The sequence below is a fragment of the Lutjanus erythropterus genome, chromosome 7 (assembly GCF_056507025.1).
Source record: "Lutjanus erythropterus isolate fLutEry1 chromosome 7, fLutEry1.hap2, whole genome shotgun sequence".
NCBI classification, from domain to species: Eukaryota; Metazoa; Chordata; class Actinopteri; order Lutjaniformes; family Lutjanidae; genus Lutjanus; species Lutjanus erythropterus.
Window position 1 is genome coordinate 3,174,488 of NC_139323.1, and position 18,849 is coordinate 3,193,336.

The 18,849-nt window shown below is 38.2% G+C and overlaps 1 protein-coding gene across 5 annotated transcripts in view; it reads right to left on the reverse strand.

The window, feature by feature from the left end:
- Window positions 1-18,849, reverse strand: part of ect2 (epithelial cell transforming 2) — a 77,653-nt gene that overhangs the window by 22,495 nt on the left and 36,309 nt on the right. For all 5 annotated transcript variants that reach the window (XM_084722380.1, XM_084722378.1, XM_084722379.1 and 2 more), the window contains 7 exons: window positions 17,315-17,425; window positions 15,898-15,994; window positions 15,579-15,660; window positions 14,530-14,608; window positions 13,041-13,160; window positions 9,128-9,266; window positions 2,402-2,556 (listed from right to left, as the gene is read on the reverse strand). In XM_084722380.1, the coding sequence (XP_084578506.1) occupies window positions 2,402-2,556; window positions 9,128-9,266; window positions 13,041-13,160; window positions 14,530-14,608; window positions 15,579-15,660; window positions 15,898-15,994; window positions 17,315-17,425 (783 nt within the window). The remainder of the gene's footprint in view (window positions 1-2,401; window positions 2,557-9,127; window positions 9,267-13,040; window positions 13,161-14,529; window positions 14,609-15,578; window positions 15,661-15,897; window positions 15,995-17,314; window positions 17,426-18,849) is intronic.

The window sequence follows — 18,849 nt, forward strand, 5'->3', positions numbered from 1 at the left end:
TGGGAAGTCATCTTTAGAAACTGTTTGGAAAAAGGCAGGCACTTTCAAGAAACACTTGGCAGGGGATTGGATGAACCATCTGTCTATCATGTCAAACACGGCTAACTTCAACCAATCTGTGGACCATGGAATTGTTCTTCACCACATTGTTTGGGCCTTACAGGCACAGTTCTCCACTGGTGTTCTTCATATCTTACAGGAAGATCTTTCTCGGTGTCGATTCCACTGTTGTTTAATCTGTACATGCTTCCACTTAGGTCCACATTACAACAAATAATATTTCTTATAAATCATATGTTACATGCACAATCATTGTTACACACATGCGATGTACGATATATAAATATATACGATATGTAACACTAATGTGATGTTATGAGCTAATGATCAATATGATTAATTGATTTGGACCCCAGGAAGATTAGCTTGTGTCAAAGGCACTAGCTAATGGGGATCCTTTTAAATTTTTCTAACCCAGTGAATCACAGATATCAGAATTTGGATGATCAATTTTTTTTTTTACAGCTTAATCATGACAAAACAGAGATTCTGATAGTAGATCCTTTGAGGCATGAGAGTCAGTCTCTGTCAGTAAAACCATGTGAGTATGTCAAAAAATTTGGTGTGATTTTAGATGCTGATCTTAACTTTCAGAAACACATCTCTAATATTTCTAAGACTGCCTTTTCTTTGAAATATTAAAGTTAGATGTTTCCTGCCTGAGTCAGACTGTGAAAAGCTGGTTCATGTTTTTATTTCCAGGAGACTAGATTAGTGTAATGCACTTTTTGCTGGACTGACAAAGTAGATGTTAAATAAAATCCAGCCTACTCAGAATGCGGCAGCGAAAGTATTAAGAAGAGAAAAACAGAGAATTGGTTTTAAATACTTCTTATCGTTTTTAAATGACTTTTTCTACGTTATCAACTCACTGAATGCACACAAGAGAGATCCCTTAGATCAGTGTTTCCAAACCTTTTTTTCCTGGGGGCCCACTTTTTAAAAATGATAAACCATGGTGACCCAAATCACAACAGGCCATTTCAATGAATTCTAGTAGGAACTTAAAAAAATGAACATTCCTGACCATCTTTACTGACATTTCTGCATCATTTTATATTATCTTGACATTTTATTGAAAACATACACGTTAAAACTTTAGAAATGAGAAATAAATTCATATAGGTTGGGTTAAGAGCCCATCTCACTGCTTTTATTTCCTCTTATCAGGAATACAATTGAGGACATTTTAGCCTTCTTCATAAACAAGACAAAATAAGTGCTTTTAGATGGAATTAAAAGGAATTTGTTTTTAACCTCTCATCAGTAAAAGAATAAACACATTTTAAATGCTTTATAAAAGGTGTATGTAGATACAAATTATATATTTTAGAATTTCCTCCATAGTCTTATTTATTTGGGGACCCAAATAAAAACTCCTGTGACCCACCTGTGGGTCCTGACCCAGTCTTTGGGAATGACTGCCTTAGTTTATCAAATAAAGGTCTTCTCAGTGGACATAGAATCAACTCTACATCAGCTCATGGTGCTTCAGACATTATGGTCCTACTCTCTTGGATTCTCTTCCACATGAACAATCAGTGTTTTCTTTTGAAAGCAAACTCTTTTTTTCCACAAGCTTTTAGTTGTTGTTATGTCCCTTTTTAAGAGTAATGTAATCTTATCTTATGTTTTTATTGTGTCCTATGTGTTTTCATAAGTGTAGTATTGTCTTAGCTTATATGCTATTTTGTTTTGTCATGTACAACGTATCTTGAAGCACATCTTGAGTGTACGCTTGCTGTATGAATTGTGCTATATAAATAAAGCTGACTTTACTTCATATAATAACTGTTAGCGTGACTACAGGGCCATCAATAAAACAAAAAGTAAAATTTTAAATGTGGTCAAGTGTTTTGTATGTTTTTTTTACTCTGAGGTCATTTTTAATTTATTTTGTTAGAGTTTATTGTTGAGCAAAATTGTCCCAGAGCAGGCAAGCGATGATTAACACAGAAGCCAGACATTCTTGGCACCAAGTTTGCAGTTCAGCACTTGATTATCAACTTCCCACCGTCCTCTGCGCCTCTCCGCCTCCTGGGGCGCAGGACCAGTCACCAAACCACATTTTTGAAGTTTTCTTTTAAGCTTTACAGCTAGGCATTTTGTATCAGACATAGAAAGTTTTCAGTAGTACAGCGTTGTTTCCTGGGGCTTTAGGGTGATGACGAGACTACAACTAGACCAATTTGTTTTTGAGAGAAAAGGTTCTTTCAGTGTAAACTGCTGGGGACAGAGCTATCACAGCTTCCTTCCTTTCCTGTTGATCTGTCAAACTACCTACTTCTTTCTTTCTTTCTTTCTTTCTTGTGTGTGTGTCTGTGAGTGTGTGTCGACTCACCGCATCAGCCCTGCAGATGGTGTTGGCAACGTGGCGACAGAGTGTTCGCAGCCAGGCGCTTTTAACTGTGTCCTCTCCGGCCAGTTGGAAGCTGAACAACAAGTTCTCCTGTTCAGTCGGAGGGCGAACCACCAAGGCGAACGCATTCACACACTCTGAGCGGAGGAAGCGGGAGGGCGAGAGATGGACAGACAGTGATGGAGTGAGAGGAGAGAAAAGAATGAACAGCGACAGAAAGAAGGGAGGAGGGAAATGAGCCAGTGCAGAGATTGAAATGAGGAGAATGAGATAGAAAAGGATGAGGGGTGATGGAAGACGGGTGTTGGACAGGGAGAAAGGGAAGAGAGACAGATGGAGAGATAAGAGCAGACAGAAGTGGTGGAGGAAAAAAAACATGCAAGACAAATCAACTTCAGTGCTTCATCCAAACTCCATACACATCAATCATAACTGGTCTCTGTGTGAACACAGCATGTGTCTCATAACAGTGTGTTCCCACATAAAACTACGGGGCTGGACAAAATAAAGGAAACACCAAACTATGTAAGAAACACAATTCTGTCACTTGTCATACTGGATAGTGAAACGTGGGATCCTGGAGTTGCCTTTAAGCTGACAAAACTCCACTTCTCAGAAATGTTTTAATGATAATTAACCCTGCTAATTAGGAGGCCCACAAAGAGATGTGTCGCGGTATTGATGGTTTCATCTCTGTAAGCTGTCCTGTGCCTTTTTGCTGCCCCACTTATCCTCCCAGGTTTGATGAAGGTTCTGCTTCTCATTACTGTGTGGTTTCATCAGCCACACGTTACAGTGACCAGACATCCTGAAGAATTTACAGTTACAATTTACAAGCAATTGTCACAAATCCCTGATTCTGTTCTGTTTGACCTGAAATGTAACCATATGTCCATCCATCCCTGGATATATGGTTCAATTTTGGGTTATCTGTAGTAAGTTTCTATACTGATTTTGTGTTCCTTAATTAAGCTGTACACTTTACTCTGTATATGATATATTTCAGTATAATAATTTCACAACATTACGGACTTGCAGAATTAAATTTACTATTTTAAATTGTGTTATATATGATAATTATTTTATTATAATTCACAGCATTTTAACTAGTCTTTTAATTACACATTTACATGTGTAGTATTTAAGTTTCATCTTCATGTCCCTCTTTTCTAAGATCTAATTAGTTCCTACCTGTCATTGTTTAGGGGGGACAGATATGAGTGTGGTGCCATGTGTGCAACACTTTTATTGACCCTGCTGTGAACCTCAGACAGTGAAGTTGGGTGTACTGTGCTGTCAGGCCGTTTTGATGAAGAATAAATACACAAAGAGAAGTTGTAGCAGCTTATTACGAAGAAAATGGGGATACAGACTGGTGGCGGCTATGTTTTTTCTTCGTCATCAGATTTCTTCCACCTCAAGAACATTGCCCGTCTCCGTCCATCCCTCTCCTCCACAGCTGCAGAAACCCTCATCCACGCCTTCATCACCTCCCGTCTGGACTACTGGAACAGTCTCCTCTACAGCTCACCATCAAAAACCCTCAATAAACTCCAGTACATCCAGAACTCTGCCGCCCGACTACTCACCCATACTCGCACCCGTGACCACATCACCCCCATCCTCCACAAACTCCACTGCCCCCCCCCCCCCCCCAAAGAGAATTCATTTCAAAATCCTCCTAATTACATACAAAATCCTAAATAACCTGGCCCCATCCTACCAGTCTGAACTTCTTCACTGACACACTCCCACCCATTCACTCCGCTCTGCTGATGCTAATCTCCTGTCCCCACCCATCCGGACTAAGTACAAATCCTGGGGGGACAGGGCCTTCTCCATCACTGCTCCCACCCTCTGGAATTCACTCCCCATAGCCATCCGAGATTCACCCTCTCTCCCCATATTCAAAAAATCGCTCAAGACTCATCTGTTCAACACCGCTTTCAACCATTGACAGTTTCTTTTCCTCATCCCTTGTTTGTTTGTTTTTTTCTCTTTCCTTTTTGTTGTTTGCTATATTGTTGTATGTTGTTTCTTCCTTTCTCTTTTCTTTTTTATCAAGCGTCTGAGTATTTTGAAAAGCGCTTTATAAGTATAATGAATTATTATTATTATTATTATTATTATAAATTGGCCGAGGCATTCAACTAGTTTACACCCGCCAGGACTTATTGGACAGCGGCTGGCTGTGGTCTACGGCTGCACTCTGTGCATTTATTTCAGTTTTACATGGACTTACATGGGATTTTACATACAGTTTCCAAAGTCGCTGTGGTCATTAGTGGATGATGTTGAGGACAACGAGTCCCTTGCTGATGATGACGCCATGTCCAAAGAAAGAGGGTAAGCAACAGCAAACATCTTGAACTCTGCTTCGTGGTGGTTCTTTAGATGTTTACTTGTATCGGGCAGCTACTTTTCGTGACGTGGTATCAGGTGTGGGGTATTGGAGTACGTTTATGAATACGAGTATGTGAGGACAGTATCGGAACGATACCCAATGCTGGTATCAGTATCGGTGCATCCCTAGTATTGATGTGTTTTCACCTGTCTATTGCACTGATCAGGCTATCATAAATAAAAGCTTGTTGAGGTCATTCAACCTCTTTTAAATCTAAGTCTCACAATTCCAGACTAAGAGATTAATGCATTTTCTATATCACTATATCTTTTAACAAATTCAATAACACCAAAATGTAAATTTTGTAAAATGTATTATATATTTATCAATATGCAGGTGATGGTATATATTCACAGCAGAATTTTTCTGTAGGATAATAACCATCAGTGATCTGATTCAAATTTTAGACTCATCTGGAATTACTTGTATCAAGAAACAGTTAAATGTATTTTATAAGATTATGAACACGTTATTTTAACAATAATCATCCATAACCATCACAAAAAATAATCATAGCCTATGGGAAAATACTGGAAACGAGTACAAAAACAAAACCAAAAAAGCTGAAAACATTGCTGTTTGTAATAAGTAAGAATACTTTGTTTCAAATTTTGCTTGTTTTAACACAGAAATTCAGTGATTTATAGGCAGCAAGACAAGAAACAAATGTCCCTGGTCTACCCCACTTTATTTTTAAATGAGTCTAATTGTTTAATCATTTGTATTTTAATGTCGGGAAATTGGAAATCAAGATCACTTGATAAGATTTATTTAGTGACAGAGACAATGACAGTTGCTAATCAACTAAGATGCATCTCCAACTGTGCAAAAGTAAACAATATAACAGTGATCATTTCTGTGGAGTCAGTATGACCACCGAGGGCTGAAATAGGTTTAAGTGATAGGTAGAGATGCGTATGAATAGACCGGACAAACGGGTGCGAGTGGTTATTATGAGTGAACGCAGCGGAACAGAGAAACTGGTCTGCAGCCCATCAGAGATGAGGGTGGAGCTGTGCTGGAGACGAGGGTAGTGGAACAGAAATGAGAAATACCTGCTGTCTGTTGAAGGGGTTGACTGGGCAGGCTTGAGTTTTTTGATCATCATATGGGATGAACTGCCTTTAAACCCACTGTGCTGAGATTAAGACACTTCAGACAAAAAAACATATCGTGCTTTATATGCGTTTCCTGGTACTGGTTTCAATCATGCCCATTGAATTCACACTTCCCCATGTGCACATCACTGCTACCAAGCAGATAGTGCAGCTGCTCCGAGGATCCCGCTGAAAAGTGTTGTTGGTTCTGCCATCATGATCTGTGTGACACTAATGTGAGAAGCGTTCAGTAATTAATTCTTTCAAAAATAGACTTTAAATTGCAGTGTCAAAAATAGCAATTAATAAAACCCTAATTCTCTTGTCTTGGCATTTTGAAGACTTTTGAAGGGTTGATTCAATACATTTTAATATCAATTAAGGCCTTATTTTTAGATGAATTAATTCAATGCTTTCTGAGGCTTGGATCTGCGGGAACCCTGAAATTAAGACTTTTTAAGATTATTATGAACAAAATTTATGTCTTATTTTCACATCTAAACTGGCAAAAGAAGTATGTGAATATATTATCAAATAATTAGCATAAGACCTATACTCGTACATGACATTTTTAGACATTTTCAAAAACTCACATTGTTGGATTTAAGACTTTTTAATCCCTGTAATAGAACAAATACAGCACAGGGGCCTGAATGTAGAGATTGACAGGAGGTGTGGGACAATACAGTCCACTGGGGAGAACAGGATAAGTATAATAATTGATACATTATAAAATCATTCCTAAATAGAATAGGATCCCAGTCAGACTTAAGAGGCCTGGTCTAATTCAAAGCAATGAGTGCTGGAAAGCACTTTGTGGGTAATTTGCGACACCTCATGTGGGAGATCTGCTGGGTCCCTCATTTTGGACCTGGGTGGTTGGGCAGTTGTGGAGTGGTTGAATCAGCCGTTGCCAAGGACAACACGTTTTTTGCTTTCTTGGAGAGCAAATCTGTTCTATCAGTCGGACTTAGAAAGGCGCAGTTTGGGTTAGCTCGTGTAGGCTTCCTTTATGCAGCCAGGATTATAGTAGAGAGCTGGAAAAGTACAAGTACATGTTATGAGGACTGAATTGAGCGCATGATGGCTGCAGCCTCGTACAAGTTCATGTGAGCCAAATTGACAGATTCTGTGTCACAAACTGATTTTTAGGGATGCTTCATCAGAATTCAAAGGTGGGGATCATTAGATGAGTAATATGTGACAAAAGGCCTTAATGTGACCCATCGTGCTGTGCTGTGGGCTTTGCTTTCAGTTTGTGCTCTTTGTTACCAACATGTGGATTGCGCATTTGGTACTGAAATGCTGCAGGATGTTTGAGGGAAAAAAAACGTAAATGAGGAAAAAATAAACTAAGAGGACAGAGGGAAGGAAATATGTGTGGACTAGTTTGACCTTTACAGTCCATCATTTACTTTGAAGGTCTCAATTCTATGTGTGAAATGTATGCCCTATATACAGTAGTACCCTAATACTGACAATGTGTCACTGCAGTGTTACATTTTACACGTGAAAATTTGTTGTCCATCATGTGGATGGACACCTGCCTGAAATGACCTCACAGGAATGAATGGGCATAAAACAGGAACTGGTTGTAACTTTGCCATTTCCAATTCTGTAGCCATGGCATACTGTCACAAGTCACATTTGTTAACTTCAAAACTTTGACAATAATGCCCATTTAATATACCTTAACCATAGCATGTTTTACCCCAATAACTACAAAAATAGATATTTTTATCTAGAGCCAATGCTTTCAGATCATTTCAACTATTATTACCAACGTGAACTAATGAACAGAGTACAGATAGTAATCTGGAGTACATATGAACAATGAAATGTTTTATTTGCTGTAGTCATTCCTCAAGTTCACACTAGTCATGAAAACATGTTAATGTGCTTTCATTATGACATCGTTATCAGGGTTTCAATCCAAGCCCAGCACCTGCTAGGTCTGAGATTTTCTTTTTATGTTGTACAAGTAGGGAATTCTTTTAAGGACTAACTCAATGCGTAGGTTGTAGGGCTGGGTATTGTTAAAACAAATTGTAATACTAGTGCTCTTAAAGTGATACCCATACCAGTAATAATAATTTTAAGAAGTATTTAATTTGATACCTTTTTTTTCCATGAATGCTGAATTGCCAACTCGATCAAGCACACCGTGCTCAACTTAGGCCTGGGCAATATAACTGAAAAATGCATCACGATAATCAAGTTTCATATCAGTCGAAATCGATAATTACTAATCTTGTTGGTTGTGACTGACATGTTATGTACTCCAAGTGATGGAAGCAGCTACGGTGATAAATTGAGTTTGTTGAATTTTCGCTCAGCAGTATATACAAAATCAAATATCACAATATTTTTTGACCAAATACTTCTATAAATATTGTGATGATATTATAGCGATAACTATTTGTGCTTTCACAAAATATTAACCCAATGAGATTTATAATAAACAATTATCAGTAATGTGGATATATAGGTACAAAAAGGATCAAATTCCTTGATTGGTGAAGTTTCAATACTATATACTTTGTACTGGATTATTTCACTGAATTCGTTGATAGGCAGCCCTGGTAAGTTGTGTGCAACATTTGTGAGTTTATAATTGAGTGTGTGTGTGTGTGTGTGTGTGTGTGTGTGTGTGTGTGTGTGTGTGACAGTGAGTTTCAGGCAGTTATCGGTAACATTATAGCTGTCAATGTGGTAGTGCAGTGTGTTTCAAGTTTAGGCTATTAGTCGGTGAATAAATGCTACAAAGACCCAAATTCCTGCGTCTTGCTTGCCGCCTGCTGATTAGAGTGAAGGGGTTTATGACCAACCTTGAAGGGGGACCAGTCATTCTCATTTTAGTGACAATCTGCTAGCACATCAGGAAGGGTTGTTTTAATATCCGTGCTTGTTGTGGGATTGTTCAAAAGCGCACCATTGTAATGGGACTCAGGTCTCAGAGCGTCCCTGAATGAACACTTTGCAAAACATCTTCTGCAATTGTGTTCAAACAGATGAAGCAGAGATCTCAGAGTTTGTTTGTCATTATTTGCAACATGGGGCATTCCAAAAGGGCATTACAATAACTGTACTTTTGGGTGTTGTACTAGAGATCAGACTGACAACAAAAACACCCTGTTATGCAAACAAAGTGGTAAGCAGTGACTTCATTAGTGTCCGGTGTGTATACGTGTGTTGTCAGTGTGTTACCTTCTGTGTCCTGCAGGTCCAGAACTCTTCGTATCTGGGACAGTGGCATCAGTGTGATATGTTTGAGCGGTGGCGGCGGTCTCGTCTGTCCGAGTGGACTCTTAAAGGTGTTTATCACCTTGTGTCGCTTCCTTGCAATCTGCAGATACATACACACACACAAAAATCAGAAAGCAGCAACTTTGAGGTAAACGTGAAGGGAGATAACTTCTAAACTTTCAAATAATGACCTGTACCTGTGTGTGTGGGTGTATGTGTTGTCGTATTGAGTGTGGGTGCACTTTGCAGTGTGTGGGTGAAGCTGCTATCGGTTTCTTGGCAATAAATCAATGAGGCCTTCATAGAGGTAAACGATGCAACTCATTAATGCCACATTAATTAGATGCTGAGAAAGACGAAGGAGAGAGGAGGGAGGGAGGAGGTGGGGGGTGTTGAAATCCTACATCACAGGTTATTGTGACAGAGTGGGTGAAGAGGGTCAGAGAGAGTGATAACATTAATGTAAGTTAGTCAGTGATCGGTGATGATGGAGGGGAATGGTGACCCCCCCCACTCTAACACAACATTCATTCAATATATACTTATGGTATACTTATGCTCCACACACACAAGCTCATTAGGGGGTGTCGCTGATAGTCTTGAATCGGCAGAGCCACCCACCTCATCTCTTCCATGACTGCCCACCCTGCTCTGTTCCTATGCCGCCCCGTTGCTAATTAACACACACGCCGACTGTGTCAGCGATGATAGACTGCACACACATGAATCGATCGCCTCTCAATCTCGCTCTTCTGCAAAAGGTCCCTCTCATTCTTCACCACTGATTGTGCACATGGAGGTCAGCATGTGTCTAAGAACATGCTGGGATCCATGCTGAGTCTCCCTCAAACAAACAAGGTGCATACAGAGGAGGAAAAACGCTACCAGAGAGTTTAAACTGGTGAAAAGACACAGCTTTCAGGTGATGCAGAAATGTCTACTAAAACAATGTTCAATGTGGTTAAACTTAATAGTTAAACTCCATTAAATCCTAAATAGGGGCTGGACAATTGGATGAATATCTATCGACTACTGCAGGTTTGGGTTTTGGGGGCTAATTGTTGCTTTTTTATTTCTTTATTTATTTTTACGCTTTGCTTCCTTAGAATGAGTGTGAGCTGTTGGACAGTATATATCAATGAGAGGAAGAAGAGTGCAAAGCAGCATGCAGGGCCAGAATATTTTCAGATTTAACTCTGTGAATTAAGGACTTATTTCAACCAAATCAGAGTTGGTGATTTTTGAACCAGTGGAAAGTTGAACCAAGATGCTTTTAGGATACCTGCACCTTATCTGAAGTCACTTTAATGATTTTCGAGGTGCATTTTCAAGCTTTTCCAGCTGTGGTAAATGACATTTATATACATATACATGCATAGGCCTGTGTGACTGTGACAGCGTGAATTAACCGATTCATTGTTTTGAGTCATTTATAAAGCAGAATGTCCAAATTCTGATTTCAGCTATTGTGAGAATAACGCAATTGCAATTTCAGGCAGTTTCGAGAACTTTATCTAAAAGAACTTTCTAAAAGAAGAAATGTTCAAACCTTGAAAACACTATGTTAAAATTCACACGTTTTTAAGCATTTCCAGCACCGATAAGAACCCTGTGCTTCGAAACACTGTACTGCAAACCCAATCTGCCAACAACACACCAAGATCGTATCACATACTGTCTATAACTGCAATCTGACTCAATCTTTTCATTTGTGTCTTTACCGTTGTTATATTAAAAACACACACCCTTTCAACTATTAATCTAAAAGGAGACCAACACATGAACATGAGGAATTAATGAATGTTGGCCTTTAAAATATTCAGAATTCAAGTTGTGTTTGAGTTTGACAATCTCTGAACATGATCCAGCATCTTTCTGCATCCTTCAGTCCTGTCTGCTGACACAGTTGTTGACAGGCTGCATGTAGGAGGAGCACTCAGTGAGTCGCTTTAGAAAACAGTGTTGAAGCAGACAGTGAAGTAAGACACATTAAAATAATACTGGCTCCAATTGAGACGTGCTGTAATAACTTTGTTGTCTGACAGACTCCAACAGTAAACACACTGAGTGAGGATGCTTTCAAAAATCTTAATGAGAACTTGTTGTAAGCAAATATAAAATGGCATAACGGAGAGTCAATTATGGCAAATGGTGATTGGTAGAGTGAAAAAAAGAACACATCTAAACTATGGCAATGCAAACAATACATTACAAACTGAGCTTAAAATGCTTTAAGGCCTGGTCACACCAGAAACTGGCAACATTTGTGTGCACATTTTTCATGATTCTACAAGCTTTGTAATAGAGTGACTATCTGCAGGGCTAGTTGGTGACCTAGTGTAAAACTGTGAGGTAACTGCTAACATGCTAGCATTGATCAGCCACAATAGTTCCCCAAGCGTCTTTCTACTGTTCTGCTCACTTCCCCCTGACATTTTGTTCTCAGGATTGGAACAGTTTTCTATTTTTGCCCCAATTTTGATGATTACATCCATTTTTCCTTGATTTTCCCTCCACCATGGGTAAGTAGCTTTCCTTTGTCTGTTTGTATGTCAGGAGTTTGCACAGGGTATTTTTTTTATTTTTTTTAAATTGACCAGATACTTATAGCAGCTTGATGTAGCTTCCAACAAAAATAGACTTGTGGTATATTTGAAGTGGAGCACAGTGGAGACGCTTCTAGGACACTTGTGAAACACACTGGGGTGTTTCTGATGGAATCACATGAACTGAAATGAAATTTCCAGAGGCCATGTCAAAGCTGTGGATCAGAACCGTTCGAAATGCTAGCATTGGGCCTAAAAAGTTAGGCTGGGTATCGTTTAAAAATTAGGATGCCAATACCAATACCAGTACCGGTAAAGTGATACCAATACCAACAGAGTTCTTCATTTGATACGTTTTTTCATTTCCATACTTGCCAATGTTTTGGTGGCATCTTAGTACAGAGTTGCCAACTTTGTCAAATCCACTTTGCTTGACTTCACTATCACAGACTACATGTAGATCCTAACTGTAGCTGAAGTGTGGTCGGATCACACCTTGCATTAAATTCAGTGTTTGCTGTGATTGGCAAAAACAAAAAAAACAAAAAAAAAACAAACAAAAAAGTACCTTAAAGGGTAGGACACAGCGGAGACAGTGAGGGGTGACAGAACTGGGGATATGAATGAACAGCATAGAGGGTGTAAACTTAAAAGTACTAGCTTTACTACCTGACAAGTAGTTGGCTACTAGTACACTTAGAAATGTCGTTTCAAAATGTCAGAAAATGGTGAAAAATGTTTATTAGTGTTTCCTAAGGCTGGAGATGATGTCCTCAAATGTCTTGTTTTACTCACAAGCCAAAAATATTCAGTTTACTGTCAGAAAGGAGTAAAGAAACTAGAAAATATTCATAAATAAAAAGCTGAAATCAGAGAGTTTTGACTTTCTTTCTTTAAAAAAATATTAAAATCAATGACTCAATCAAAATAGTTGATGATTAATTTAAAAACTGATCAACCATTGCAGCTCTACTGGGGTGAATGTGGCATTGCCTTTTAGTTCAAACAAAGTGTTCCAGGGTAGATTTCTTACTGATTTTTGTGAGGTCTGAAGGACAAAATTACTTAATTTTGTCAGAAAAAAATGCAAATAAAGTGTCATGAACATGATAAAGTGAGACCAGAGTTAACAGATAGTGTGATAAAGTGACTACTTTTTTTTTTAAACCATTTTAAAATTTTAATTTACTTAAGAGTAAATGGAGGATGTTTACAGAAAGAAAGAAATGTTGGTGTGACAAATCCTACAGTAAGGGTTAAACTCTCAAAATTAAGTGTGAATGTGTTTAATGTAAGATGGTCAAACATTTACTGGTGTTCATTCTCACCTCAAGACAGTCATTGAAGAGGAAGAGTGTGACATTTTCTCCACGGTCACATGGCTGGTCTCCAAGGGCGATCGTTTCTACCCGGTGAACCAGACTGCGATGGGAGGACAGTAGGTTGGCCTGCAGAGAAGACAAAGCAGGGAAGGTTAAAGGAACATGTGGAGAATGGTGACTGAAAAAGATAGACAGAGACACAGACAGACAGAAAGATAGAGATGAGGTCAGGAGAAAGAAAATGAGACAGTGACACCTGAGAGCCAAAGAAAAAGAGGCATACATACCAAATGAATTCTTCATATTAGACATTCTCATCATGATTACATCATTAAATAATGTATACAACACCATCCAAAACAGACACAAGTATGAAAGACTTTCTACTGGCATCACATATACATTTAATATCTGATACTACTTCAAAACTGACCTATATCAAAATACTTTAAAAGTTTTAAAACGTGGAAGCTTGAAATAGTAAAACTGTATCAAAGTTTAGTTTCTCATTAAGCATCGACAAAGATCTCAATGAAAACAAAAGCAGCTCATTTTGCTGTTTAGACCATTTTTCAAGAGTGTGTAGGTGTGTCAGCTCAAGTTTGATTGGCAGCTGCCTTAGGAGTCCCAATATGGAAGCTAAGTAATGTCCTGCTGTGCACCGTTGCAGGCAGCAACAAACATATTTTAACACCTAAACAATGGATTAGAACATGTTTTCTGCTTTACTTTGTCATCAGACGACGTTTTCCAACAGGGAACTGAAGCCAACCACCAGACTCCATGGACAGAAACAGTCTTTTTGCCTCACAGGACACACAGGGAGTTGTAGGAGTTTGTGTTTGTTAGTGTTATTGTTTAACTTAGCAGTTTTTGACACATTGCTTCATGGCTTCAGTTTGCCTTTGGGCTGTCTAACAACAAAGAAAAGTGAGTAAAATGTTCTAAATAGAGTGTACACTTAAACTGATATTGATCTGGACAGCAGGTTAAACTGATATGGATTTTTAGTCATTGGTTTGCGGAATTAATTGCATAATTTTTGTAATAAATCATAAAACAAACACACCAAATTTACACCCAAATACAGGAAAGTGAACAAAAACTTAAGATGACAATATTTCAAATTTGGATTAAATCTGATTACTAATATTTTTATATGCTTACTGTTATGTACAGAAATGTAAATGACATGGTTAGAAAACTATTGTGGATTTGGGTTTACAGAGAATTTAAATGATCACACATTCATACTCTTATATAAGAAATAAGTAATGACATTTTTTATGCCTCCCACATCAACAGTCTACTGGAACAGTTTATTGATGGAAAACATCAGTGTCGCTCTCCGAACACGTAAAATACACTTGCATATCTGGCTATGGCTTGACTGATGTGTACATGCAGAGCCTTACAATTTCAGTTTGTTTTGTCAGGCTGAATACCTCACTAACACAACAGCGGACATGTTAACAATAGCAATCGTCAAACTTACAGGACAGCCATCAACTTCATAGACAACATCAAAGATCTGTTTCTGTCCCTCAGTCTTCCTCTTGTCCTCGTTGATGTGACTGGTGGGGAGGAAAGGGAGTGGGGAAGTGAGAGGATGGGAAAAAAAAAATCATTTAAATTCTCATCTCAGTCATGCTGAGACAATTTGCCAATGAGTCAATTAGTTGACACAGAAAAAAAATCAACATTTCTAATAATCCATCACTTATCTTATTGGTTTATCAAGCAAAAATGCCAAACACCTGTTGGCTCCAGCTTCTCAAATAAGTTAAGAGTTAAGTTAAGAAGTTAAGAAGCTTTAATGTCATTGCAAGGGGTACAATGAAATTCCAATTGGCAACATCTCTTGTAGCAGCTACAATGCCCTGGTCATAAAATATAATATAATGTAATATAAATAGTAAAAATGAGTAAGTAAAATAAGGTGCAGTTAGAATATTTACAACAGATACAGACTGCAAGACAGTCAGTCAGTGGTCAGTGGAGGGGGGGGAGTCATGGAATATAAAAGTTGATTCAATCACCAGCTGTTTGAAGAAAGTTTAAGGCTAGACACGTATCAGTAGCTCTGTGTTGTTAGCATCAATGACAGAGAGTTAATTCAAAGAAAAGTAGCAGTTATCAGCCCCAAAAAGCATTTTCCCGGAGGAAATCCTATATTTAATTGGCCAAATTTAAGTAACATAAGGGGGTTGATGATTTACTGTATTACTTATTATCGCCTACAATCATCCTGTACGCTTCATGCTGGACACTGCTTGAAGGCTCACACCTATTGTAAAAGTCATGCAGTTGTTTCGATTTCAGCTCAAAGGATTTGACCCAAAAAAAACAAAAAAAAAAAACAGAATAAAAATCACTTGTTTCTTGCCAAATCTTGGCTCAACAATGGTCAATTATTACAAGTTCAACCTACATAATGGTCAAGACTTAATATGATAAGCGAGTTCACAAGAGGTGGCGGAAATGATCAAACAATGTCGGCTGTGTGAGCATCACAAAAGAAGGGGTGAGGTCAGGCCAACTCACGTCATGACTTCTTTCAGAGACTCGATTGCTTTCTCCAGAGTTATCTTGTCTGGGTTGTCATCTGACGTATGCTTCTTTATGTCTGCAACAGTGGAAGAAAGGGGAAGTTTTTTTTTAAGAGGCAGAAAGGCAGGAAGAGATGAAAATCATGGAGAAGAAAAGAACAGAGGAAAAGAAATTACAGACGTATCAACAGGAGATAATGGAGGAAGGAGGCAGGTATGGAAGGAGGAAGATAAGAAGAAAAAGACAAGGAGAGAGGTAATTAGCACAAGAAATGATTTGTTCTTAACTGTCTTAAGGAAGGTGTGTGTGTTACCGTTAAGAAGAAGGGCCACACTAGGCAGTCTCTGCACAGGTCTGATGAGCAGCTCCACCAGTGTCTGCCTGCCACACTCCGGCTTGGCCTGGTTGATCTGCAGAATCAAAGGAATTCAGTGTGTTTGTGTAAAGTGAACAGACACACTGGATAGGAAACAAAAGTTTGCACTGCAAGCTAACAACCAACAAATGGAGGTCAGTTTGCTCAAGTCTGTCTCTTCAACAGGCCACTTTGTCAGGACTTCTTTAACAATGCCTTGCCAAATATGTACTTAGTGCCACTACTTTGTGATTTTTTTAGTTTTTTTTCTCCTGGTGACGACTAGAGCAGCAACGATTAATCAGTGAATCAATTACTAAATTAATCACCAACTATTTTGATAAGCAATTCATAGGTTTCTATTAACAATATCCCTCATTTGATCTGTTTTACATGTATTATGAGCCTCTGTGCTGCATGTTTTAAATGCAGGGTTCCTACAGCTCATCCAAAGTAAAACTCAAGCACTTGGATGGAGAATCCAGGTCACTTCAGTAATTTTGTTTTGTGTGTGGAGCAGACTGACAGCACACTGAGAGCGTCTCAGTAGTACGAGCACAGCTTCCCCTCACAGCACGACCGTCAAACGCTCTGCTGTGGAAAACAACTTAATTAAACTTGTAAAACCTATTCAGTCTAAGTAATATTGGATGGAATTATTTCAAATGTGAGGATGCATCTCTCCATGTCACAGCAGTTCATTTTACTGTCTGAAGTCTTTTGTTCTGCACATGGGTACTATGGTGAAAAGTTAATAACAAAGACAGGAAATCAGGTTTCTCTAAATCCGACCCAGATTATGTAAAAATGGTTTCATTTTTATGACATTTAAGAAATCAACTTGCTCGAAGAAACCGACTGTAACCCTGTTACTTAACTGCATGTACAGTCACTGATAGATGAACTTTCTAATAGCAGTAGAACAATGGTTCTGAATCTAGGTGCTAGGATCCCCCCAGGGGGGACAAAAATAAATGAGGGGTCACATAAAGGTATAAGAAAGATGAAGATATTTCAGATGGTTTATTGTTCCAACTTTAGTCTAACTTTTACAGTGTTCTTGAGAAATGCTGCATAGTTTCACCTCTGAAAATCCTTCAAATGAAAATTCTGTCAAACTGTTCAAAGTAACCTGTGACAAGTGACAGGCAGACATGACTTCATTTTAAAGGATCATGACCCAAACAGACTGGAAACCACTGGTCTAGACTGTGTCACAAAGATGATGTAGATTCAGCTGACTGACACGGCAACAGTCTGTAGTGTTGCTGTGAAGCAGTTTCATATATCAGACTTTTTTTCATGTGTTTTTCTTTGTTGTGTTTCATCCACCGATCAAGCAAACAAACAAACAGAACACAAGTGAAGGTCGTACCTTGAGAAAGGCGTGGAAGCGTGGCTTTTGTTTCTCACACCGAACAATAGTCTCCTTGCTCATCTCAAAAAAGTTGACAAAGGGTGGGTAGGCTTTCACCAGCTCTTTGGACTGGAGACAGAAGACAAGGATAGGTCAGAAGCATTAAAGGGACAGTTCACCTCAAAATTAAGAACACATACCCCCCCCTGTCATGCTATTTATCCATTTAGATCAGCCATTCCCAGAGACTGGGAGATGTTATGTGGGTCACCAAATACAAAAAAAGACTACAGGAAATTTTAGTTTAAGATTTATATCTGCAGTACAGCTTTCATAAAGCATTTAAAATGTTTATATTGTTTTAATGATAAGAGGAAAAAACAAGAGCCTGTACTTACAGCAGTCTGTCTCATTTAAGCTAAAATGTTCTACGAACAAATTAAGAACACTCAAAATTTCAAAGCAAACTTACGCCAACAGATTTTAGAGTTTTGAGCCAAACTTGAACTCTTAAGTTTTTTAAAAGTGGTAGAAACTAATGTTTTTGAGATAGTTTCACACAGTAAATATTTAAATATTTTCAGTTAAAACTATTTAAGTTTGAAGCACCCAAATAATGACAGATCAGGTGCATAGCTCACTGTGAAGAGAGTTTTTTTTTTTTAAGTTTATTTCAAATCTTAAGAGTTTGAGCTGGGCTCAAACCTCAAAAATCTACTACACTACGTTGAAATTTTGAGTTGTCTCAACTTTATTTAAATTTTTATATAGAAAGATTTATTTTCTCGATAAGAGGAAATAAAAACAATGAGATAGCATTTATGCATCTATTTCTCATTTATAAAGTATTTAAAATGTGGAAATACATGAGTCAAGATAACATAAGGTGATGTGGAAATGGTAGTAAAAATGGTCTGGAATGTTATTTTACTCTCAACCTTTTCTACAGATTTATTGATAAAGCCTATAGTGAATTGGGACACAAGGTATTTTTTTAATTTTAAAAAAATGGCTGCATTGAAATAAAGTTTGGCAAACACTGATCTAGATAGTTTTGGTGTGAAATGCAGAGTTCTGAAGTGATATCGGCCGTAGAGATGTCTGCCTTCTCTCCTATAAAAAGGGACTGAATGGTACTCAGCTTCTGGTGCTCAAAGCACCAAAACATACAGTTGAAAAAAAAAAAAAAAAACTCTATCAGCATCTCTTTCTAAAAATCCTGACCTGGTTACTCAAGATGATCCACAGACCTTGTTATGAGCAGTTTCATGGAGGAACTAACTTCTTTCTCATAAAAAAGGGTTCTCGTAGATTCTACAGCAGCACTTACCCTGCACCTGCTTGATGTATTACTACAATAAATGTTTAAGCTCAGCAAATCTATCTTTTATAAATAAAAGATGAATACAAGTAAAGTAATTATGACAAAATTTAACATAGCATCAAAGGCAAAATATCTCTGAAAAGTCTTCATGAACCATTTGGACTCAAGCCTCTTTTACACAGCCCGGTCAAGGTGGGACTGTTGTGCCACTGTTCCACCGATCTGCATA